The 26,394-nt window shown below is 44.3% G+C and overlaps 1 protein-coding gene and 1 long non-coding RNA gene across 7 annotated transcripts in view; one reads left to right on the plus strand and one right to left on the minus strand.

Annotated features, from left to right (window-relative positions):
- The window catches only part of scfd1 (sec1 family domain containing 1), a 568,533-nt gene that overhangs the window by 146,289 nt on the left and 395,850 nt on the right, over positions 1 to 26,394 (plus strand). For all 6 annotated transcript variants that reach the window (XM_072488067.1, XM_072488091.1, XM_072488100.1 and 3 more), the window contains one exon: positions 17,454 to 17,553. In XM_072488067.1, coding sequence (XP_072344168.1) covers positions 17,454 to 17,553 — 100 coding nt within the window. The remainder of the gene's footprint in view (positions 1 to 17,453; positions 17,554 to 26,394) is intronic.
- LOC140407882 (uncharacterized) lies at positions 3,965 to 5,448 on the minus strand. Its single transcript, XR_011939855.1, has 2 exons — positions 4,469 to 5,448; positions 3,965 to 4,308 (listed from the first exon to the last, which is right to left on the minus strand). It is a non-coding gene; the product is annotated as an uncharacterized lncRNA (long non-coding RNA).

Below are 26,394 nucleotides of genomic sequence, written 5' to 3' on the forward strand. Positions count from 1 at the left end.
CATGCCCCTGTTCAAAAAAGGGACTAGGGATAACCCTGGGAATTACAGGCCAGGTAGTCTTACTTCGGTGGTAGGCAAAGTAATGGAAAGGGTACTGAAGGATAGGATTTCTGAGCAGCTAGAAAGACACTGCTTGATTAGGGATAGTCAGCACGGATTTGTGAGGGGTAGGTCTTGCCTTACAAGTCTTATTGAATTCTTTGAGGAGGTGACCAAGCATGTGGATGAAGGGAAAGCAGTGGATGTAGTGTACATGGATTTTAGTAAGGCATTTGATAAGGTTCCCCATGGTAGGCTTCTGCAGAAAGTAAGGAGGCATGGGATAGTGGGAAATTTGGCCAGTTGGATAACAAACTGGCTAACCGATAGAAGTCAGAGAGTGGTGGTGGATGGCAAATATTCAGCCTGGATCCCAGTTACCAGTGGCGTACCGCAGGGATCAGTTCTGGGTCCTCTGCTGTTTGTGATTTTCATGAATGACTTGGATGAGGGAGTTGAAGGGTGGGTCAGTAAATTTGCAGACGATACCAAGATTGGTGGAGTTGTGGATAGTGAGGAGGGCTGTTGTCGGCTGCAAAGAGACATAGATAGGATGCAGAGCTGGGCTGAGAAGTGGCAGATGGAGTTTAACTCTGAAAAGTGTGTGGTTGTCCATTTTGGAAGGACAAATATGAATGCGGAATACAGGGTTAACGGTAGAGTTCTTGCCAATGTGGAGGAGCAGAGAGATCTTGGGGTCTATGTTCATGCATCTTTGAAAGTTGCCACTCAAGTGGATAGAGCTGTGAAGAAGGCCTATGGTGTGCTCGCGTTCATTAACAGAGGGATTGAATTTAAGAGCCGTGAGGTGATGATGCAGCTGTACAAAACTTTGGTAAGGCCACATTTGGAGTACTGTGTACAGTTCTGGTCGACTCATTTTAGGAAGGATGTGGAAGCTTTGGAAAAGATGCAAAGGAGATTTACCAGGATGTTACCTGGAATGGAGAGTAGGTATTACGAGGAAAGGTTGAGGGTGCTAGGCCTTTTCTCATTAGAACGGAGAAGGATGAGGGGCGACTTGATAGAGGTTTATAAGATGATCAGGGGAATAGATAGAGTAGACAGTCAGAGACATTTTCCCCGGGTGGAACAATCCATTACAAGGGGACATAAATTTAAGGTGAATGGTGGAAGATATAAGGGGGATGTCAGAAGTAGGTTCTTTACCCAGAGAGTAGTGGGGCATGGAATGCACTGCCTGTGGACGTAGTTGAGTCGGAAACATTAGGGACCTTCAAGCAGCTATTGGATAGGTACATGGATTACGGTAAAATGATATAGTGTAGATTTATTTGTTCTTGAGGGCAGCACGGTAGCATTGTGGATAGCACAATTGCTTCACAGCTCCAGGGTCCCAGGTTCGATTCCGGCTTGGGTCACTGTCTGTGCGGAGTCTGCACATCCTCCCCGTGTCTGCGTGGGTTTCCTCCGGGTGCTCCGGTTTCCTCCCACAGTCCAAAGATGTGCAGGTTAGGTGGATTGGCCATGATAAATTGCCCTTGGTGTCCAAAATTGCCCTTCGTGTTGGGTGGCGGTGTTGACTTTGGGTAGGGTGCTCTTTCCAAGAGCCGGTGTAGACTCAATGGCCGAATGGCCTCCTTCTGCACTGTAAATTCAATGATAATCTATGATTAATCTAGGACAAAGGTTCGGCACAACATCGTGGGCCGAAGGGCCTGTTCTGTGCTGTGTTTTTCTATGTTCTATGTCCAATGTCTGAGGATTGGGAGCAGTTTAGAATTCAGCAAAGAAGGACCAAGGGATTGATTAAGAAAGGGAAAGTACATTAAGAAAGTAAGCTTGCAGGGAACATAAAGACTGACACTAAGAGTTTCTACAGATATGTGAAGAGAAAGAGATTGGTAAAGAGAATGTAGGCCCCCTACAGACAGAAACAGAGGAATGTATAATAAGGGACAAAGAAATGGCTGAGCAATTGAATACATACTTTGGTTCTGGTTTCACAAAAGAGGACACAAATCAGATACCGGACATGTTAGGGAATGAAACGTTTAATGAGAGGGAAGAACTGAGGGAGATCAATATTAATAGATAAATGGTGCTGGGAAAATTGATGGTCGATAAATCTCCAGGGCCTGATAATCTGCATTCCAGAGTGCTTAAGGAGGTGGCTCTGGAAATAGTGGACGCATTGGTGGTCATATCCAGGATTCTATAGTCTCTGGAACTGTTCCTGCAAATTGAAGGGTAGCAAATGTCACTCCAATATTCAAAAAGGAAGGTAGAGAGAAAGCAGGAAATTATAGACTAGTAAGCATCGGTAATAGGGAAAATTCTTGAATCCATTATCAAGGACTTTATAGCGGAACATTTAGAAAGCAGTGGCAGGATCAGTCAGAGTCAGCATGGATTTATGAAGGGGAAATCATGCTTAACAAATCTGTTGGAATTCTTTGAAGATGTAACTAGTACAATTGACAAGGGGGAGCCAGTCGATGTGGTATATTTGGACTTTCAGAAGGCGTTTGCAAGCAAAATTCCGCACAAGAGATTATTGTGTATTGAGGTGGATAGAAAACTGGTTGGCAGAGAGGAAACAAAGAGCAGGAATTTAATGTGTCCTTTTCAAATTGGCAGTCAATAACTAGTGGGGTGCCACAGGGATTGGTGCTGGGACCCCAGTTATTCACAATATATATTAATGATTTGGATGAGGGAACAAAATGTAACATCTCAAAGTTTGCAGATGATGCCAAGTTGGGTGGGAAGGTGAACTGTGACGAGGATGTAGAGATCTTACAGCATAGAACATAGAACGATACAGCGCAGTACAGGCCCTACGGCCCACGATGTTGCACCGAAACAAAAGCCATCTAACCTACACTATGCCATTATCATCCATATGTTTATCCAATAAACTTATAGAACATAGAACGATACAGCGCAGTACATCTGGAGAGGTTGGGCGAGTGGGCAAATCAATGGCAGATGCAGTATAATTTGGATAAGTGTGAAGTTATTCACTTTGGAAGCAAAAACAGGAAGGCAGATTACTACCTGAACGTTTGGAAGAGGCGAGTGTGCCACGGGACCTGTGTGACCTTGTGCACCAGTCGCTGAAAGTAAGCATGCAGGTGCAGCAGGCGGTAAAGAAGGCGATTGGTTTGTTGCCCTTCATTGCAAGAGGTAGGTGTGTCCAGAACCAGGGGGTCACAGTCTGAGGATTCAGGCTAAACCATTTCAGACAGAGATGAGGAGACATTTCTTCACCCAAAGAGTGGTCAGCCTGTGGAATTCATCACCACAGGAAGTAGTTGATGCTAAAACATTGAATATATTCAAGAAAAAAGCAAATTACTGCGGATGCTGGAATCTGAAACGAAAGAGAAAATGGTGGAAAATCTCAGTAGGTCTGGCAGCATCTGTAGGGAGAGAAAAGAGCGAACGTTTCGAGTCCGCTGACTCTTTGCCAAAGCTAACAGACAGAGAAAGTTGGAAATATTTATACTGTGGAGTGAGAATGAAAGATGAGTCATAGTCACGGAAACCCAGGGAAACCGGGTGCTAATGGCCACAGAAGCCAAGGGGAAAGATGCTAGAGGAGACCACATTGGCAGTTCCCAGAGTGACCAAAAAATGTGACAGGCCAAACACCAGAGAAATTAACATCAGAGGGTGAACTGTAAATGTGGGAGAAGGGGGAATGTAAGAATCTTTAATTTATGGGATCTTAACCTGTCGAACCACGCCAAGTTTGGGGGAAGCTTAGTTGATGAATCAAGTCCTGGCGCAATACGACAAGTTATAAGATTTGTACTATTTATAGACTGTGTTAAGTTGTTCGATTCCTTGTATTATTCGACTGTGTATAGTTGAAGGAATTTATATCATCTCTGCTATTCGGTTATCAGTAGCACTTTGCGAATACTGGAACTCAGCAGAAATTTGCAGTATAAACTCCTCAGGTGCCAAAAAGAATTGTTTTATTTGTAGTCGCTTGATTACAATTTGAAAGTAATTTAAAAGGCAATTCGTAGACAATTCAAAGCTTTCAGAGAATTACAGACATTATCTTTCTTTGCTTAGGCAGACAGCTCGAAAGTAACTTTTAAAAGGTCAAAGTCTGGCAATGAAACATGAAAAGAGAGAGAAAGCTAATCTTCAGCTAAACTCAAACTCAAAGTCAAAAGTGGACTAACATCACTGACACAGACTGTTAGACTGACAGAACCCCCAAAGACATAAACCTAAAATCTAAACACTAAAACAAAACTGACTAAACTAAACACTAAAACCAAACCTAACCTAAAATGGAGACTATAAAGGACAAAACTGACGAAACTAACAGAAAGACAACACAAAGACATCTCCTCAACACACACACCCCCCAAAGACAATACACTACAGACAACACACTTTCAAAGACAATAAAACCACAGACAACACACAAAAAACTAAACCCAACCTACAAAGACAATACTCACAAAGACAACAAAACCCAAAATGGCCGGGAGAAATTTTTCAGTTATACACTTTCATATCTGTCTTAAGTCATCTAATTACACCCCAATATAATCCTAATTGGTTTGGGTTAGACTCAAACACATTTGATTTGATGGCAAGCCGTCCATCTTCAATGTGCAACATCAGCTTTTCTGACCTAGCTGTTATCTGCATTGTGAACAATGGTGCCTTCATGTTGCTGTGTATTCAATCCCTTGGCCTTGACAATTAGCACAAGACAGTGTCAAATTATCTTGCAACTGTGCTTTTTTTTTAATGTCACACTGTCTTTGAAAATATGCATTTGCCAGAACAACGGACTTCAGTATAAGTGAATTATGCTGTATAAATGGGTATTAAAAGTGGGGCTCAACATTTATGCTTAAACAGCTATCTTTTACCTATACTAGTTGTATTTGAAATACTTGGCTTCTACAGTCGGCCCTTTGATAAATCGAAAAATTGAGATATATCAGAAAAGATTAAAATACATCATTAATGCGATAGGATAGGTAAAAGCGCAAAGAATCATTGCAGTTTTAAACAATAAAATGGAATTAACATTGCAACAGGCATTTCAAAATAATTATTATAATTAATAAATTAATCAAATTTGATCACATTGGTAATTAATAATAACTTCATGTAAAATTATTATACAATAAAAGTTGAACATATGATCTAGTAATAAATGGTAAAATTATTATCAAAATTGATGTCAAGTCTTTGACATCTTCTGGATAATACACAAAAGCTTGTTGAAAGGGTTAATTTTCTTACAGAGACAAAAAGAGGCGTATAGCTTGGAATGATGCCATTCGCATCTTTAAACTTTTTTTTGTCACTCAAATGGACTGGGAGTAAAAGTTGGATTGCTGCCAAATTCCCGTTATCAAATTTCTTTGAACAACCTGTTCTTTTGGCTTTTAATCAAAGATTGTTGTTTTTTTTAAAAAAACAGCTTCCACATTGTTTGAAGTTTTAATTTCCAGGCTAATTTTAAACATTTATTTTAAAATATCAAATACAATAACTTATTAAATTTATAACTGAACCAATCTTGTGCTGTATCTTGATTTTCTGTAGATGAATTTGTCGATTCTGTTAAAGGAAACACAGCTAACAAGATATGTTAATTTCTTTCAATTAATAAAGCAACGTTCAGAATAATTACAGCTTTCTTAAGTTGACAGTTCTTGGCAACTTTTTAGCGATCCATTGAGCTTTCTTTAGCTGCTTTGATGGCAGCCGTTGTGTTCTGAGTAAGTTCCCTTTTTCCTTTGGAAATTTTCTGTCCCAAGTAAACATCTTTCTGGGCAATTTGTGCTTTGTGAAAGCTAGCTTTGTGACTGTTAGTACTGAGGTGGTTCAAGACCATCCGTAAATCTTTGTCATGATCATCTTTATTGATAGAGGTTATCAGAACATCATCTTCATATTGGATAATGGTGGAAGGCCGAACAGGCAGTTGCCTGAGATGATTCTGTAAAGCCATGTGGTAAACAGCTGGGCTATTATGATACTGTTGTTGATTAACTGTAAAAGCAAACCATGGTTGTAGTTGCTTAGCCAGTGTTGCTGACCAGAAGCCAAACTGGGTGTGTCTTGTTGGTACGTGTTACATGGTTGACCATGAGGTGGAAATGTATTGTAGTGAACATTGTCTACTTCATTATCATCTCTCGAATCCATCCGTTGTTTTTGATAGCATTTTGCCATCCAGTGTCCTACTCTACCACAGAAAAGACATTGTGGTATTTCCTTACGTGATTTTAATGGAGCAAGGGTACATGTTTGCTCTAGCGCTGGTGGTGAAATTGTAGTTACTGCTGATATTCCTGCAGGTGCTGCAACAGCCGCCGCTGGAGCAGCAGGTAACATGGGCTGGATTTGAACACTATCTTCGTCTGATTCATCTGACAAAGGAACTGATTTATTCGTGACATTTGTTCTTGGCTGTGCAATTGCCGATTGTGCCACTAGGTGGTGCGCTTGGGCTGCTTTCTGAGTTCGTGCTGTTTGTTCAAATTTCTGCACAGAAATTTTGCAGTGTTCAGCTAAAACACATCTTTCTTCGATTAACTTGCAATTTTCAAGTTCAATTTGCTCAGTTTTTAATTGCAATTGTCGGTATTTTGTCTCCACTTTAACAACTTGATTTTGGAATTCTGTTATTTGAAAAGATAACTGCTGAAGTTCAGAGGTTTTGTTTTGCAAATCTGTCTCAAGTTTGGATTTTGCATCTCGCAATTCTGTTTTAATTTCATCATAATGCTCAAGTTTGGATTTTGCAACTTGCAAATCTGTTTTAATTTCATCATAATATTCAAGTTTGGATTTTGCATCTTGCAATTCTTCAACAACTGCAATTAGTTGTTTTTTAGTCGACCTATACTCATCATCACTTCGTTCAGTATTTAATTGCAACTGTTGGTATTTTGACTCCACTTTAAAAACTTGATTTTGAAATTCTCCGATTTGAACAGATAACTGCTGGAGTTCAGAGGTTTTATTTTGCAAATCTGTTCTAATTTCATCATAATGCTCAAGTTTGGATTTTGCATCTCGCAATTCTTCAACAACTGCAATTAGTTGGTCTTTAGTGGACCTATACTCATGATCAAATTTAATTTTAGCAATTGTCTCTTGATGTTTTTGGAGCTGTGCCATTACTGCAAAAGACCATTTCATACGTCTTCCACCGTTTAACCGTGTGGTCTTACCCCATGCCTTCTTGATATTATCAAGGGACCACTGTCCTTTGGGGATATCATATTTTGATTCAATTTTTGTAGCAACTTCAGACAGTCCAAATTGTCTACGAATGAAAGATCTAAAATCCCCCAACATATCTTCAACAGAAACATCTGGTATTCCAGCACCCCCCTTGGATGTAGTGGGGAGTAATTTTCTGTCTGGTAAAGGCTCTGAATCTACACTTTGATTTGGATCAGCCATAACTTTTCTTGATCGCTGACTGCCGTTTTATTTTAGTTACTGCAGTGACTAATCTTCCAGTCACGCCTATGATAGTATGAACGACTGGCACTTGATTTATTTAACAGTCTATAAAAAATGTTCTTTTCAAGGGTCGAAGTACTGATTGATGCGGCTTTAAGACTTTTAATGGGTGAAAAAGATATTTCTTACCCCAGTCTAGCCGTGGGTTCCGGCTGTCTTCTGGGCCTCCTCCGATTATCTCCGAAGCTTCCCGAAGGTTCTCGACCTCCTCCGATTATCTTCGAAGCTTTCCGTCGTCACCTGGGCCTCCGAAGGTCGTCCTCAGTACTCCCCCCTTCTGCCTGACTACGCCAAAATGAAGGAATCTTAAATTTATAGGAATCTTAACCTGTCGAACCACGCCAAGTTTGGGGGAAGCTTAGTTGATGAATCAAGTCCTGGCGCAATACGACAAGTTATAAGATTTGTACTATTTATAGACTGTGTTAAGTTGTTTGATTCCTTGTATTATTCGACTGTGTATAGTTGAAGGAATTTATATCATCTCTGCTATTCGGTTATCAGTAGCACTTTGCGAATACTGGAACTCAGCAGAAATTTGCAGTATAAACTCCTCAGGTGCCAAAAAGAATTGTTTTATTTGTAGTCGCTTGATTACAATTTGAAAGTCATTTAAAAGGCAATCCGTAGACAATTCGAAGCTTTCAGAGAATTACAGACATTATCTTTCTTTGCTTAGGCAGACAGCTCGAAAGTAACTTTTAAAAGGTCAAAGTCTGGCAATGAAACATGAAAAGAGAGAGAAAGCTAATCTTCAGCTAAACTCAAACTCAAAGTCAAAAGTGGACTAACATCACTGACACAGACTGTTAGACTGACAGAACCCCCAAAGACATAAACCTAAAATCTAAACACTAAAACAAAACTGACTAAACTAAACACTAAAACCAAACCTAACCTAAAATGGAGACTATAAAGGACAAAACTGACGAAACTAACAGAAAGACAACACAAAGACATCTCCTCAACACACACACCCCCAAAGACAATACACTACAGACAACACACTTTCAAAGACAATAAAACCACAGACAACACACAAAAAACTAAACCCAACCTACAAAGACAATACTCACAAAGACAACAAAACCCAAAATGGCCGGGAGAAACTTTTCAGTTATACACTTTCATATCTGTCTTAAGTCATCTAATTACACCCCAATATAATCCTAATTGGTTTGGGTTAGACTCAAACACATTTGATTTGATGGCAAGCCGTCCATCTACAATGTGCAACATCAGCTTTTCTGACCTAGCTGTTATCTGCATTGTGAACAATGGTGCCTTCATGTTGCTGTGTATTCAATCCCTTGGCCTTGACAATTAGCACAAGACAGTGTCAAATTATCTTGCAACTGTGCTTTTTTTTTAATGTCACACTGTCTTTGAAAATATGCATTTGCCAGAACAACGGACTTCAGTATAAGTGAATTATGCTGTATAAATGGGTATTAAAAGTGGGGCTCAACATTTATGCTTAAACAGCTATCTTTTACCTATACTAGTTGTATTTGAAATACTTGGCTTCTACAGGGAAGCAAAGAGGAGAAAGGGTAAGGAAAGGTGGCTAACATGGTGGGGGGGGGGGGGGTTTAAATATATATTAAGAAAGACAAGATAGAAAGAAATGGTAAAAGACAGTTAAAATGAAATGGGATTTTTAAAAATGGGTCGAGGTGGGGTACAGCTAATCATCTTAAGTTGTTGAATTCAATGTTGTGCCTAACCGGAAGATGAGATGTTGTTCCTCCAGTTTGTATTGAGCTTCACTTGAACATTGCAGCAGGCCAAGGACAGACATGTGGACATGGTAGCAGGGTCTTCTGTTAAAATGGCAAGCAACGGGAGGTCAGGGCCCTGAATGCGCACAGACCGAAGATGGTCAGCAAAGCGATCACCCAGTCTGCGTTTGGTCTCTTCGATATCGAGGAGACCACATTGGGAGCAGCAAATGCAATAGACCAGATTGGAAGAGGTGCAAATGAAACGCTGCTTAACCTGGGATGAGTGTTTTGGGCCTGGGATGTTAAGCATGGAAGAGGTAAACGGGCAGGTGTTACACCTTCTGCGATTGCATGGGAAGGTGCCATGAGTGATGGAGAGGTACTGGGTATGGTGGAGGAGTGGACTAGATTATCTCGGAGGGAAAGGTCTCGGCAGAATGCTGCCAGAGGGAGTGAAGGAAAGATGTGTTTGGTGGTGGCATCACGCTGGAAATGGAGGATGATGCTTTGCATACGGAGGCTGGTGTGATGAAATGTGAGAAGAGGGGGACTCTATCCTTGTACTGGGAGGGAGGGGAGGGGGCGAGGGTTAGTGGCGCACACTGTTGAGGGCCCTGTCAACAACTGTAGGTGGGAAATCATGGTTGAGGAAGAAGTAACACATTATCACCCGGTTTGCACCCGGTTTCCCCGGGTTTCTGTGGTATGACTCATCTTTCATTCTTCCTCCACAGTATAAATATTGCCAACTTTCTCTGTCTGTTAGCTTTGACAAAGAGTCATCGGACTCGAAACGTTATCTCTTTTCTCTCCCTACAGATGCTGCCAGATCTGCTGTGATTTTCCCGCATTTTCTCTTTCGAATATATTCAAGAGGCGGCTAGATATAGCACTTGGCGAATGGGATCAACGGTTATGGGGAGAAAGCCGTATTAGGCTATTGAGTTGGTTGATGAGCCATGATCATGATAAATGGCGGAAAAGGCTCGAAGGGCCGAAAGGCTGCCTCCTGCTCTTATCTTCTATGTATCTAGACAAATTATAACGGGGAACAAAGAAATGGCAGAAGAATTGAACACATACTTTGGCTCGGTCTTCAGAAAATAGGGCACAAACAACCCCCAAAAATGTTAGGGAACCGAGGATCTAGTGAGACGGTGGAATTGAAGCAAATCAGTATTTGTAAGATGCTGGGGAAATTAATGAGGTCAAAGATTGACAGATCACCAGGATCTGATAATCTACATCCCAGAGCATGAAAAGAAGTGTCCCTGGAAATGTTGGATGCATTGTTGATCATCTTTCAAAATAATAATAATCTTTATAATAATCTTTATTGTCACAAGTAGGCTTACATTAATACTGCAATGAGTTTACTGTGAAAATCCCTTAGTTGCCACACTCCAGCGCCTGTTCGGGTACACTGAGAGAATTCAGAATGTCCAAATTACCAACAGCACGTCTTTCGGGACTTGTGGGACGAAACCGGAACACCCGGATGAAACCCACGCAGACACAGGGAGAACGTGCAGACTCTGCACAGACAGTGACCCAGGCCGGGAATCGAACCTGGGACCCTGGTGTTGTGAAGCAACAGTGCTAATCACTGTGCTACCGTGCAGCCCAAAATGCTATAGCTTTGGAGCAGTTCCTACAGATTAGATGGTGGCAAATGTCACCCCACTACTTAAAAAGGGAGGGATAGTGTTATGGGCCAGGGTTGAGAGAACTCCAAAGTGTATCATGGAGTTCACCTGACCCACAACTTTTACTAGATTGTGGTATGGGGAGCACACGGCCCACTCTACAGGTGTGGTACAGCAAAAATGGAAAAGTATTTTTTAAAGCAAAACAATGTTTATTCTATGAACTCAAGTTAACCTTTTTAAAACAAACAGTGACCATGTTAGCAACCATTAATTCAAAAAACATCCCAAAGAATACAACACTAAATAATAAAACAAAGACCAAAGAAAAGTACAACACAGGAACAGGCCCTTCGGCCATCCAAGCCTGTGCCGATCATGCTGCCCATCTAAACTAAAATATTCTACACTTCCTGTGTCCGTATCCCTCTATTCCCATCCTATTCATGTATTTGTCAAGATGCCCCTTAAATGTCACTATCGTCCCTGCTTCCACCACTTCCTCCGGTAGCGAGTTCCAGGCACCCACTACCCTCTGTGTAAAAAAAACTTGCCTCGTACATCGCCTCTAAACCTTGCCCCTCGCACCTTCAACCTATGCCCCCTAGTAATTGACCCCTCTACCCTGGGAAAAAGCCTCTGACTATCCAGTGTGTCTATGCCCCTCATAATTTTGTAGACCTCTATCAGGTCGCCCCTCAACTTCCTTTGTTCCAGTGAGAACACTCGAGTTTATTCAACCGCTCCTCATAGCTAATGCCCTCCATACCACGCAACATCCTGGTAAAACTCTTCTGCACCCTCTCTAAAGCCTCCACATCCTTCTGGTAGTGTGGCGACCAGAATTGAACACTATACTCCAAGTGTGGCCTAACGAAGGTTCTATACAGCTGCAACATGACTTGCCAATTCTTATACTCAATGCCCCGGCTAATGAAGGCAAGCATGCTGTATGCCTTCTTGACTACCTTCTCCACCTGTGTTGCCCCTTTCAGTGACCTGTGGACCTGTACACCTAGATCTCTCTGACTGTCAATACTCTTGAGGGTTCTACCAATCACTGTATATTCCCTACCTGCATCAGACCTTCCAAAATGCATTACCTCACATTTGTCCAGATTAAACTCCATCTGCCATATCTCCGCCCTAGTCTCCAAACTATCTAAATCCTCCTGTATCCTCTGACAGTCCTCATCGCTATCCGCAATTCCACCAACCTTTGTCGTCTGCAAACTTACTAATCAGACCAGTTACATTTTCCACCAAATCATTTATATATACTACGAACAGCAAAGGTCCCAGCACTGATCCTTAATAACTTCCCAAATAACATCCAGAAGACAAAAGAAACACCTTTTAACAGAAGCACATCAGGTTTACATTCACTACTGAAAACATTTATAATTCTGAATTCACCAAATGATCAAGAGATAGTCTTTTCATGGCAGAGAGATCAACAGTACATCTGCTTTATCTGGCTTCAGCTCCAACACTGAAAGCAAAACTAAAACACACCCTGCAGCAAACAGCCTAAAACGAAAGTAAAAAGCTGACAGACAGCCCAGCTCCACCCACTCTCTGACATCACTGTAGTAATAAACACCTATTTCTTAAAGGTACTCTCACTACAGATACTTATATACACACCCATTTATAAACACCCATTTCTTAAAGGTACTCTCACATGACACCCCCCCCCCCCCCCCCTCAAGAAAAAAGAAACTTGGGCTTTCGCAAATTCACTTTTGGCTAGGTTTACCACCAAACCCGCCTCCTGAAGTCGATCGAATAACTCCAAAAGATGTTTTAAATGTTCTTTCCATGTCTGGCTGCAAATTACCAGATCGTCGGTGTATTGCGTAATTGGGTAACACAATTGGGTAATCCTGAGACGACTTTGTTAGTGAACCGTTGAAATGTGGTTGGGGCGTTTTTCATGCCAAATGGCATAACTTTGAATTGGTATATACAATCTGGCGTCACAAAAGCTGAAATCTCCTTCACCTTTTCGGATAAAAGTACCTGCCAGTAACCTTTAAGTAAATCCAGTTTGGAAATTTTTGTGAGGGCCACGAAGAATCCAGCACGGGTTTTAAGGATACAAAGTAATAACATTTATTTACAATAACTATATATATAACAGCAGCAGTAACTTCCCTTGCTGCACACTCCCTCCTGTTGGTTCCCAAACTGGCCAGCTTTATTTATACTAGGAGTTTACTAATGGTTTCTCCGCCCCCCTCATTGGGGAAGCTCATACTCCCACAGGATTGTGGGATTGTCATTAGTCCCCAGCCAATGGTAAGTAGGCAGGTTATAACATCCCCCCCCCCCAAAGTCCAAGGAATCCACCGAAGACCCTGGCGAAGGAGGGCGTCGGACTTGTTTTGCCGCAGGCCGGACACCTTTTGCACGCGGCGCTGGATCAGGCGGCGTGTAACGAGACGGAGACCGGCGCTTCCGTGATGAACGGCGCAGCGGTTGTACATCCACGGCCCGTGGACCCGAGGATTCCCCCTCTGATGCATCCTGTGTCTCCATCTCGGAGTCAGAGTCTGCTGCCTCCGTCATGTCAGCGTCTCTATCTCCATTCGGTTCTGTAACGACCTGCGCAGGCTTCGAGTGAGGCACCAGTGGAAGATTGTGAGGACTACCTTCCCTTGTCTCTGGTCTCTACGGCTGTAGAAATGAGCTCTGGGGGCGGGGAATCTTTTGAGGGGATAGTCTTCTGGACCGAACGTGGTCTACATGTTTGCGCTGGAGACGACCCTGGGCTTGCACCTGGTAAGATATAGGGCCCGTTTGGTGAAAGATTACACCAGGAACCCACTGGGCACCACCAGCAAAATTCCGAACGAACACTGGGTCACCGGGCGCAAATTGCCGAATCGGCCGATGCCGAGAATTGCGTGAGTGGGCAAACACATGGCAGATGCAGTACAACGCGGCTAAATATGAAGTTATACACTTCATAGTGAAAAGCAGAAAGGAAAAGTATTATTTAAATGGTGATATATTCGGAAGTGTGGATTTCCAAAGGAATCTAATGTCCTTGCACGTCTGTCAATGAAAGTGGCAGCTACAGCCAGGAAGCTGGAAGCCACAGATGTGCAGGAGACTAGGAATTTGATGGAATTAGGGAGGCAAATGCTATATCGGCCTTCATTGTAAGAGGATTTGAGTTCCGAAGTAGAGATGCCACACTGCAGTTATACAAGGCCTTGGTGAGACAACACCTGGAGTTTGCATGCAGTTTTGGTCTCCATAGAGGGGGTACAGTGGAGGTACTGAAATTGGGGTGAGCGGGACTGTCCTATGTGGAGAGATTGGTTCAACTGACCCTATATTCATCAAGAAGGATGAGAGGACATAAGACTATCAGACATAGAAGCAGAATTAAGCCATTTGGCCCAACGAGTCTGCTCCGCCATTCTATCATGGCTAATATTTTTCTCATCCCCATTCTCCTGCCTTCTCCCCATAGCCCCTGATTCCCTTATTAATCACGAGCCTACCTGCCTCTGTCTTAAAGACACTCAGTGATTTGGCCTCCACAGCCTTCTGTGGCAAAGTGTTCCACAGATTCACCACCCTCTGGCTGAAAACATTCCTCCTCATCTCAGTTTTGAAGAATCGTCCCTTCAGTCTGAGGCTGGGTTCTAGTTTTTCCTACTAGTGGAAACATCCTCTCCACGTCCACTCTATCCAGGCCTCTCAGTATTTTGTAAGTTTCAATAAGATCCCCCTTCATCCTTCTAAGTTCCAACGATTACAGACCCAGAATCCTCAACCGCGCCTCATATGACAAGGTCTTCTTTCCAGGGATCATTCCCTGGTTAGGGGCTGGTTTTGCACAGTGAACTAAACAGCTGGCTTGTAAAGCAGAACAAAGCCAGCAGCGCGGGTTCAATTCCCTTACCAGCCGCCCCGAACAGGCGCTGGAATGTGGCGACTAGGGGTTTTTCACAGTAACTTCATTTGAAGCCTACTTGTGACAATAAGCGATTTTCATTTTTTTCATTTTTCATTCTTGTGAACCTCCTCTGGACTCTTTCCAAGGCAGCACATCCTTCCTTAGATACGAGTCCCAAAACTGCTCGCAATACTCCAAATGGGGTCTGACCAGAGCCGTATACAGCCTCGGAAGTACATTCCTGCTCTTGTATTCTAGCCCTCTCAACGTGAATGCAAACATTGCATCTGCCTTCCTAACAGCCGACTGAACTTGCACGTTAACCTTAAGAAAATCTTGAACTAGGACTCCTATGTTTCTTTGTATTTCTGATTTCCTAAGCCTTTCCCCATTTTGAAAATAGTCTATGCCTCCATTCTTCCTATCAAAGTGCATAACCTCACATTGCCACAATGTATTCCATCTGCCACTTCTTTGCCCACTCTGCTAGCCTGTCCAAGTCCTTCTGCAGTCTCCCTGCTTCCTGAACACTACCTGTCCCCCTGCATATCCTTGTATCATCTGCAAACTTAGCAACAGTGCACTTAAGTTTCTTCTTCCAGATCGTTAATGTATATTGTGAAAAGCTGAGGTCCAACACTGACCCCTGAGGCGGATCACTAGTCACTGGCTGCCATTCTGATAAAAGGCTCCTTTATTCCCACTTGCTGCATTCTGCCAGTCAGCCAATCCTTTATCCATGCCAGTATCTTACCCTTAACACCATGGGCTTAACACCTTAATTTATTTGACAGCCTCCAATAAGGCACCTTGTCAAAGGCCTGCTTGAAATTTAAATAGATCATATCCACTGGTTCTCTTCTGTCTAACCTCCTTGTTACCTCAAAGAACTCTAACAGATTTGTCAGACATGACCTCCCCTTGACGAAGACGTGCTGCCTCAGCCCTCAGTACTTCGCGATCTCATCTTTAATAATGGACTCTAAAATTTTACCAAAGAACGAAGTCAGGCTAACTGGCCTATAATTTCCCATCTTCTGCCTCCCTCCCTTCTTAAATAGGGGAATTACATTAGCCATTTTCCAGTCCTCTGAAACCCTCCCTGCCACCAATGATTCCTGAAAGATCACCACCAATGCCTCCACAATCTCCTCAGCTGTCTCCGTTAGAACCCTGGGGTGTAGTCCATCCGGTCCAGGTGACTTATCCACTTTCAGACCTTTCAGTTTTCCCAGAACATTCTCCTTAGTGATGGCCACTGCACTCACCTCTGCCGCCTGATTCTTCTGAAGCCCTGATATGTCACTGTTGTCTTCCACCATGAAGACTGATGCAAAGCAACTATTCAGTTCATTTGTTTCTGATCTGATTGAAACATATAAAATTCTAACAGGGCTGGACAGACTAGATCAGGGATGATGTTTTGCCTGGTTGGGAAATCTAGCACCAGGAGAGACAGTCTCAAGATACGGTGTAGACCATTTAGGACTGAGATGAGGAAACATTTCTTCACTCCAAGGGTAATGAACCTGTGGAACTCTCTACCACTGAAGGCTGTGGAGTCCAAGTCACTGAATGTATTTCAAGAATGAGATAGATAGGTTTTTAGATTTTAATAGCATCAAGGGGTATGGGGAGAAAGCGGGAATATGGCATTGAGATAGAGGATCAGCCATGATATTGAATGGCAGAGCAGTGTCGAAGGGTTGAATGTCTTACTCCTGCTCCTTGTTTCTATATCTAGTTAAGTTGCTGAATGTGAGAATGGACTTATGACAGAATTAGATGGAACAACTCTGACATGATTTCTACATGTTTCTTTGGATTAATAATATCAAAAGCAAAATCACACCTGTGTTACAATGTGGACTTTACTGCTGAAATGTAAAGGACTGGCCATGCGAAATTGCTCCTTAGTGTCCAAAGGTTAGGTGAGGTTACGGGGTTGCAGGGATAGGGTGGGGGCATAGATGGGATGCTCTTTCGGAGGGTCAGTGTGGACCCGATGGGCCGAATGGTTTCCTTCTGCACTGCAGGTGATGGGGTTCCTCAAGGTAAGTCACTCTTTTAGCATTCTTTCCTATCATTAGCTAAACATAATTATATTATTAATAAATGTTAGCAGAAATAAAACAAAAGATTCTGTTCTATTTAAATATTTTTGAAATTATGGAGAACCAAAAGCTCAGTGGTTCATTAAACTAGCAATTTCTTGTGAAACTCTAGTTTGTCTATTTTGGAACTTTTGACTTCTTGATGTGAAGCTTTGTTGTTGAATGTTCAAACAACTACTTTGTTTCATTTTGAAGGTTAGAATGGTGAGTGATTCAGTATGAACATCAAAATATGATTTCTCCCATATAAATGAAACTAATATTGTAAATGTTAAAAGCTTCATTAATATCTTGTGATAGATCACTTACAATTTAAAGCTCTCATGATTTTGAAGTTTTGGTTGGAAAATAATTGTATGAGGAATGTTGTTTCCCAAAGAAATATTCCGACATGCTGTAAACGTTTAGTTTAAGCTTGTTAGTAAGTAGTAGCTTGTTATTTTGTCTGCAGAACATCCAGTTTATTTGTTCTACGATGTTATTTGTATGCTTCAGTTTTATTTTCCATATGTTTGCTTTTTCTTGACAGTTTCCAAAGACCATTATTAATCCTTGTAGACAGAAATATAGATTTGGCAACCCCATTACATCATACATGGACATACCAAGCTCTGGTTCATGATGTTCTGGTAAGAAAGCAATGAACACTTTTACTTTGATGCTGACAGAATTATTTTCCAACTATCAAATACAAAGTTCCTAAACTACATTATAATAAAAGTGCAAAGTATTACCAGAAATGAAAGACTATGGCCCAGATTTTGCTAAAAATATAAGAGCATCTGACTAGCCCATGCTGTTAATGCTCAAAATGAACATCAGCTTGGAGCAAGGAAAAAAATTACCCGTGAATTGCAAAGCACCATAAGTTGTTGGTCACTTGCAGAAATAAATCTTACCATTAATCTTGCCATGGTTTTCATGAAGTTGCTGCATTTGCAGATGTGTCAGCCATTAAACTCTCAACACACCTTTGTCTAGTGATTAACAGCACAGCATTTTAACAGTGAGATAACATCTCTTGCCAGAAAGTGGACAATGATAAACGTGGATATCAGGCAGCATCTGTGGAGAGAGAAATGGACTTAATGGTCCGTAAGTTCCGTGGAGTGGCAGTCAGCAACATAGAACATAGAACAGAATCGTGCCAAAAAAGTCGGTGGATTATGATCAGTATAGTTAATTGTGTCAGACGGATTGCTGATCACATAAATTTGAAAATATTGCAAAGCTAGCACCAAGCTCAAAGTCTCCTTCTCAATCGTGGAATACTTTTTCTGGTGAGAATTAACCTTTTTAAAAAAAAATAACCAAGAGGCCACTCTAGCCCTTCGTCGTTGTCTTGTAGAAGCACCGCACCTACGCCCACATCACGCGCATCAACAGCCACTTTGAATGGTTTAGTATAATTTGGGATGACTAACACAGGAGCAGTGGTGAACGCAGCCTTCAGGCCGTCAAATGCCTGCTGACACTGCTGTCCACTGGAATTTGTTACGCTTCTTCACGTCCGTCAGTGGAGCGACCACACTGCTAAAATTCGGGACAAATTTCCGGTAAAATGCATTCAGGGACCTGGCTGATGTCCCTGGCACCTTCATGTGCGGTAAGTGTGTCCAGCTGCAGCCCTTGTTAGACCGCATGATGGCTCTGGAGCTGCAGATGGACTCACTTTGCTGAGGAGGTCATGGATATCACGTTTAGCGAATTGGTCACACCACAGATTAGGATTGCTGAGGGAGAAAGGGAATGGGTGACCAAAAGGCAGAGAAAAAGCAGGAAGGTAGTGCAGGTGTCCCCTGCGGTCATCTCCCTCCAAAACAGGTATACCATTTTGGATACTGTTGGGGGAGATGGCTCACCAGGGGAAGGCAGCAGTAGCCAGGTTCATGGCACCATGGATGGCTCTGCTGTACAGAAGGGCGGGAAAAAGAGTGGAAAGGCTATAGTCATAGGGGATTCAATTGTAAGGGGAGTAGATAGGCGGTTCTGTGGTCAAAAACGAGACTCCCGAATGGTATGTCGCCTCCCAGGTGCACGGGTCAGGGATGTCTCAGATCAGCTGCAGAACATTCTGAAGGGGGAGGGTGAACAGCCAGTTGTCGTGGTGCATATAGGCACCAAAGATATATGTACAAAACGGGATGAGGTCCTACAAGCAGAATTTAGGGAGTTAGGAGACAAGTTAAAATGTCGGACCTCAGAGGTAGTAATCTCAGGATTGCTACCAGTGCCACGTGGTAGTCAGAGTAGAAGAATAGGCAGGATGAATGCATAGCTTGAGAGATGGTAGAAGGGAGGGGTTCAGATTTTTGGGACATTGGGACCGGTTCTGGGGGAGGTGGGACTACTACAAATTGGACAGTCTACACCTGGGCCGGACTGGAACCAATGTCATTGGGGGTGCTTTTGCTAACGCTGTTGGGGAGGGTTTAAACTAATGTGGCAGGGGGATGGGAACCAAATGAGGAGGTTAGTGGACAGTAAGGATGTAGTAACTAAAGCCTGTAAGGAACTAGATCATGAAGTCAGTGTGACTAAGGGGAAGAGTAGGCAGGGAGCGGATGATGAACGCAAAGGGACTGGTGGTCTGAGGTGCATTTGTTTTAATGCAAGAAGTGTAGTAGGTAAGGCAGATGAACTTCGGGCTTGGATTAGTACTTGGGAGTATGATATTGCTATTACTGAGACTTTGTTGAGGGAAGGGCATGATTGGCAACTAAATATCCCAGGATATCGATGCTTCAGGTGGGATAGGGAGGTAAAAGGGGTGGAGGAGTTGCATTACTGGTCAGAGAGGATATCACAGCTGTGCTGAAGGAGGGCACTATGGAGGACTCGAGCAGTGAGGCGATATGGGCAGAGCTCGGAAATAGGAAGGGTACGGTAACAATGTTGGGGCTGTACTACAGACCTCCCAACAGTGAGCGTGAGATAGAGGCACAAATATGTAAACAGATTATGGAAAGATGTAGGAGCAACAGGGTGGTGGTGATAGGAGATTTTAATTTTCCCAACATTGACTGGGATACACTTAATTTCAGAGGTCTAGATGGAGCAGAATTTGTAAGGAGCATCCAGGAGGGTTTTCTAGAGCAGTATGTAAATAGTCCAACTCGGGAAGGGGCCAAACTGGACCTGGTGTTGGGGAATGAGCCCGGCCAGGTGGTTGAAGTTTCAGTCGGGGATTACTTTGGGAATAGCGATCACAATTCTGTAAGTTTTAGAATACTTATGGACAAAGACGAGAGTGGTCCTAAAGAAAGAGTGCTAAATTGGGGGAAGGCCAACTATACCAAAATTCGACAGGAGCTGGGGAATGTAGATTGGGAGCAGCTGTTTGAAGGTGAATCCACATTTGATATGTGAGAGGCTTTTGAAGAGAGGTTGATTAGAGTGCAGGACAGACATGTCCCTGTGAAAATGAGGGATAGAAATGGCAAGATTAGGGAACCATGGATGACAAGTGAAATTGTGAGACTAGCTAAGAGGAAAAAGGAAGCATACATAAGGTCTAGGCGACTGAAGACAGACCAAGCTTTGGAAGAATATCAGGAATGTAGGACCAATCTGAAACGAGGAATCAAGAGGGCTAAAAGGGGTCATGAAATATCTTTAGCAAACCGGGTTAAGGAAAATCCCAACGTCTTTTATTCATATATAAGGAGCAAGAGGGTAACTAGAGAAAGGGTTGGCCCACTCAAGGACAGAGGAGGAAAGTTATGCGTGGAGTCAAGAGAAAATGGGTGAGATTCTTAACAAATACTTTGCATCGGTTTTCACCGAGGAGAGGGACATGACGGATGTTGAGGTTAGGGATAGATGTTTGATTACTCTAGGTCAAGTCGGCATAAGGAGGGAGGATGTGTTGGGTATTCTAAAAGGCATTAAGTGGCCAAGTCCCCAGGTCCGGATGGGATCTATGCCAGGTTACTGAGTGAAGTGAGAGGAAATAGCTGGGGCCTTAACAGATATCTTTGCAGCATCCTTGAACACGGGTGAGCTACCGGAGGACTGGAGAATTGCTAATGTTGTCCCCTTGTCTAAGAAGGGTAGCAGGGATAATCCAGGTAATTATAGACCGGTGAGCCTGACGTCAGTGGTAGGGAAGCTGCTGGAGAAGATACTGAGGGATCGGATCTATTCCCATTTGGAAGAAAATGGGCTTATCAGTGATAGGCAACATGGTTTTGTGCAGGGAAGGTCATGTCTTACCAACTTAATAGAATTCTTTGGGGAAGTGACAAAGTTAATTGATGAGGGAAGGGCTGTAGATGTCATATACATGGACTTCAGTAAGGCATTTGATAAGGTTCCCCATGGTAAGCTGATGGAGAAAGTGAAGTCTCATGGGGTCCAGGGTGTACTAGCTAGATGGATAAAGAACTGGCTGGGCAACGGGAGACAGAGAGTAGTAGTGGAAGGGAGTTTCTCAAAATGGAGAACTGTGACCAGTGGTGTTCCACAGGGATCCATGCTGGGACATAAATGATCTGGAGGAAGAGAGAGCTAAGACGAGCAAGGAGGGGACATGAGAAGTATTTGGCAGGAAGGATCAAGGAAAACCCAAAAGCTTTCTATAGGTATGTCAGGAATAAGCGAATGACTAGGGAAAGAGTAGGACCAGTCAAGGACAGGGATGGGAAATTGTGTGTGGAGTCTGAAGAGATAGGCGAGATACTAAATGAATATTTTTCGTCAGTATTCACTCAGGAAAAAGATAATGTTGTGGAGGGGAATGCTGAGCCCCAGGCTAATAGAATAGATGGCATTGAAGTACGTAGGGAAGAGGTGTTGGCAATTCTGGACAGGCTGAAAATAGATAAGTCCCCGGGACCTGATGGGATTTATCCTAGGATTCTCTGGGAGGCCAGGGAAGAGATTGCTGGACCTTTGGCTTTGATTTTTATGTCATCATTGGCTACAGGAATAGTGCCAGAGGACTGGAGGATAGCAAATGTGGTCCCTTTGTTCAAAAAGGGGAGCAGAGACAACCCCGGCAACTATAGACCGGTGAGCCTCACGTCTGTAGTGGGTAAAGTCTTGGAGGGGATTATAAGAGACAAGATTTATAATCATCTAGATAGGAATAATATGATCAGGGATAGTCAGCATGGCTTTGTGAAGGGTAGGTCATGCCTCACAAACCTTATTGAGTTCTTTGAGAAGGTGACTGAACAGGTAGACGAGGGTAGAGCAGTTGATGTGGTGTATATGGATTTCAGCAAAGCGTTTGATAAGGTTCCCCACGGTAGGCTATTGCAAAAAATACGGAGGCTGAGGATTGAGGGTGATTTAGAGATGTGGATCAGAAATTGGCTAGCTGAAAGAAGACAGAGGGTGGTGGTTGATGGGAAATGTTCAGAATGGAGTACAGTCACAAGTGGAGTACCACAAGGATCTGTTCTGGGGCCGTTGCTGTTTGTCATTTTTATCAATGACCTAGAGGAAGGCGCAGAAGGGTGGGTGAGTAAATTTGCAGACGATACTAAAGTCGGTGGTGTTGTCGATAGTGTGGAAGGATGTAGCAGGTTACAGAGGGATATAGATAAGCTGCAGAGCTGGGCTGAGAGGTGGCAAATGGAGTTTAATGTAGAGAAGTGTGAGGTGATTCACTTTGGAAGGAATAACAGGAATGCGGAATATTTCGCTAATGGTAAAGTTCTTGAAAGTGTGGATGAGCAGAGGGATCTAGGTGTCCATGTACATAGATCCCTGAAAGTTGCCACCCAGGTTGATAGGGTTGTGAAGAAGGCCGATGGAGTGTTGGCCTTTATTGGTAGAGGGATTGAGTTCCGGAGTCGGGAGGTCATGTTGCAGCTGTACAGAACTCTGGTACGGCCGCATTTGGAGTATTACGTACAGTTCTGGTCACCGCATTATAGGAAGGACGTGGAGGCTTTGGAGCGGGTGCAGAGGAGATTTACCCGGATGTTGCCTGGTATGGAGGGAAAATCTTATGAGGATAGGCTGATGGACTTGAGGTTGTTTTCGTTGGAGAGAAGAAGGTTAAGAGGAGACTTAATAGAGGCATACAAAATGATCAGGGGGTTGGATAGGGTGGACAGTGAAAGCCTTCTCCCGCGGATGGATATGGCTGGCACGAGGGGACATAACTTTAAACTGAGGGGTAATAGATATAGGACAGAGGTCAGCGGTAGGTTCTTTACGCAATGAGTAGTGAGGCCGTGGAATGCCCTACCTGCTACAGTAGTGAACTCGCCAACATTGAGGGCATTTAAAAGTTTATTGGATAAACATATGGATGATAATGGCATAGTGTAGGTTAGATGGCTTTTGTTTCGGTGCAACATCGTGGGCCGAAGGGCCTGTACTGCGCTGTATTGTTCTATGTTCTATGTTCTATGATCATAGTACAGGCCCTTCGGCCCACGATGTTGTGCCGACCATTTATCCTAATCTAAGATCAATCTAACCTACACCCCTTCAATTTACTGCTGTCCCTGTGCCTGTCCAAGAGTCACTTAAATGCCCCTAATGACTGATTCCACTACCTCCGCTGGCCCTGCATCCCACTCACCCACCACTCTCTGTGTAAAGAACCTACCTCTGCCATCTCCCCTATACCTTCCTCCAATCACCTGAAAATTATGTCCCCTCGTGACAGCCATTTCCGCCCTGGGGAAAAGTCTCTGGCTATCCACTCAACATATCCATGCCTCTCATCACCTTGTACACCTGTATCAAGTCACCTCTCTTACTTCTTCACTCCAGTGAGAAAAGCCCTAGCTCCCTCAACCTTTCTTCATAAGACATGCCCTCCAGTCCAGGCAGCATCCTGGTAAATCTCTTCTGCACCCTCTCCAAAGCATCCACATCCTTCCTATAATGAGGCGACCGACACTGGACACAATATTCCAAGTGTGGTCTAACCAGGGTTTTATAAAGCTGCAGCAAACCTCGTGGCTCTTAAACTCTATCCCCCTGGGTTTTTTTGTTTTTTGGGGGGGAATTTTTTATTTAAAACAAATTTGTAACATTTCCAGAGAGAAAACAGGCCCTATGCGAAGGGCCTTAACATAGTGAAAACAAACCGTGGGAAAGTATGAACATGTGAATAAAGCACTTCCCCTGTCAGTTCTGTTTGCTATGCCCCACGTGTTCAACTAAACTAACGTGGCTCTAACCATAAGACATTTGGCTCTTCCCTCGGGTGCTGTTGCTGTCGGTTTCCTGCGTTGTTCCTTGAGAGTCTGCAAGCGACCTTCGACCCCCCCCCCCCCTTGCCCACTTAAGTCGCCTCTGCTCTCCTTCCCAGCTGCCCCCCCCCAACCCACAAGGCCTGACCTGCCAGGCCAGTCCTGCGCTTGGCCCTAGCCCGCCCCTCCTCCTACTCTCCCTGGGGCCCCCTGACCTACGCTAGCTACGCTGACCCCTGCCCTTGGCGCCTGTCTGTCTCCCACCCGAGTGCTAGGGCCCTCCCCGCACACACCAAGGACCCATTAACTTGATTGTATCTCCCCGTGCCCTTCCATGTCCCCTGACCAGCACCTAGCCCATCCCCCTCTCCGATGCCCCTATCTCCCGCCAAAAGGTACCAAGCGCAGGGCCCCCTTTGCAGGGTCCCTCTCTCTACCCCCCCCCCCCCCTCTCGATGCTATCCCCCCAAAACACCCTACACAATGCGCCCTCCAGCCCCCGTTCTCTGTCCCGGTTGAAAACAATCTTGGATAGAACATTACAGTACAGGATAATTTAACAAACCGCCGCCACACAAAAGCTCTGAGAGCCACGGTCCTTTAGTTCAAGTCCAGCTTCTTCTTTTAATAAAAGTCCACACCTAGTCAGAGCAAATTAGGTTAACAGACCGCCGCCACTGTACAGCACTAAGAAAACTAAGTGCCCGTTAGTTCAAGTCCAGCTTTTCTTTAATAAAAGTCCAAACCTGTTCTGGTGTCTCAAAGTAGTAGCGGAGTTCCTCAAATGTAACCCAAAGCTTCGCAGGATACAGCATTCCAAGCCTCACCTCCTTTTTGTAGAGGGCTGCCTTTACCTTGATGAATCCTGCACGCCTCTTGGCCAGCTCCGTTCCCTAGTCCTGGTAGATGCGCACCTCACAATTCTCCCATCTGCTGCTCCTCTCCGTCTTGGCCCATTGCAGCACACGTTCCCTGTCAGCAAGCCGGTGAAAGCGAACCACCAAGGCCCTCGGTCGGTCGCCCGTCCTGGGCTTCCTTGCTCAATGCGCCCCATCCAACTCCAGTGGTCGGGGGAAGGCCTCCGGCCCCATCAGCGCCTCGAGCATACCTTTCACGTATGCACGCACATCCGACCCCGTGCAGCCCTCGGGGAGGCCAACGATCCTCAAATTCTGCCTCCTGGCTCTGTTCCCCAGCTCTTCAAGCTGCTCCTGCATCCTCCTCTGGCGAGCGTTCAGCTCTTCCACCTCGTGCTCCAGCTCCGCCACCGTGTCCGCCTGGCTGGAGAGCTTCACCTCGACCTCCCTGAGCGCCTTCTCCTGGACCGCCTGTGCCTCGACCATTCGGTCCATTACCACCCTCATTGGGTCCAACGTGTCCCTCTTCAATTCGGCGAAGCAGTTCTTAAAATACTCCATCTGCTGCTCCCTTGGCCAGTGAGCCTCCGCTCCCTGGTCCCTGCCATCCACCATGTTTCGCCACCTGGCCTGGGGTCCCCGCTGCTCCTGCTTCAAGCCCTGCCGCTCCACTCGACCACTTCTGGTCCAGCTGCTCATACCTGGGGGGGGGCGGGGGGAAGCCTCTTCCCTATCGTCTCCTCAACCTAACCAGGTCGCCAGGTCCCGCAAAGTTCCGTTTAAAAGGTCCGTCTGCCCATCGTGGGCGGGGTCGATCCGACCTGCGACCTGTTTCCTCGAGGGGGCCACCGGAAGTCTCTGTCCCCTGTTAATGAAAGCCAACACACCATGTGCCTTCTTAACAACCCTATCAACCTGGGTGAGAACTTTGAGGGATCTATGTACGTGAACCCCAAGCTCCCTCTGTTCCTCAAGCCCAGCAGCGCAGGTTCAATTCCCGTACTGGCCTCCCCGAACAGGCGCCGGAATGTGTCCACTAGGGGCTTTTCACAGTAACTTCATTGAATCCTACTTGTGACAATAAGTGATTATTATTATCCTGCCTTTAACCCTGTATTCAGCATTGTTGTCACTCGGCTCCTCGTTACTTACCCTTTTTAAAAATTCAGTTACGGGCATCGCTGGTTAGACCAGCATTTATTGCCCATCCCTAGTTGCCCTTCAGAAGTTGGTGGCGAGTTGCTTTCTTGAACCACTGCAGTCCCTGAGGTGTAGGTACACCCACTGTGTTGTTAGGGAGGGAGTACCAGGATTTTACTCTAGCGACAGTGACAGAGTGGTGAGTGACTTGGCAGGGAACCTCCAGGCAGTGGGGTTACCAGGTATCTGCTGTTCTTGCCCTTCTCGATGGTAGTGTGTTTGGAAGGTGCTGTCTAAGGTGAGTTACTGCAGT

Source organism: Scyliorhinus torazame, chromosome 2 (assembly GCF_047496885.1).
Source record: "Scyliorhinus torazame isolate Kashiwa2021f chromosome 2, sScyTor2.1, whole genome shotgun sequence".
Classification (NCBI taxonomy): Eukaryota; Metazoa; Chordata; class Chondrichthyes; order Carcharhiniformes; family Scyliorhinidae; genus Scyliorhinus; species Scyliorhinus torazame.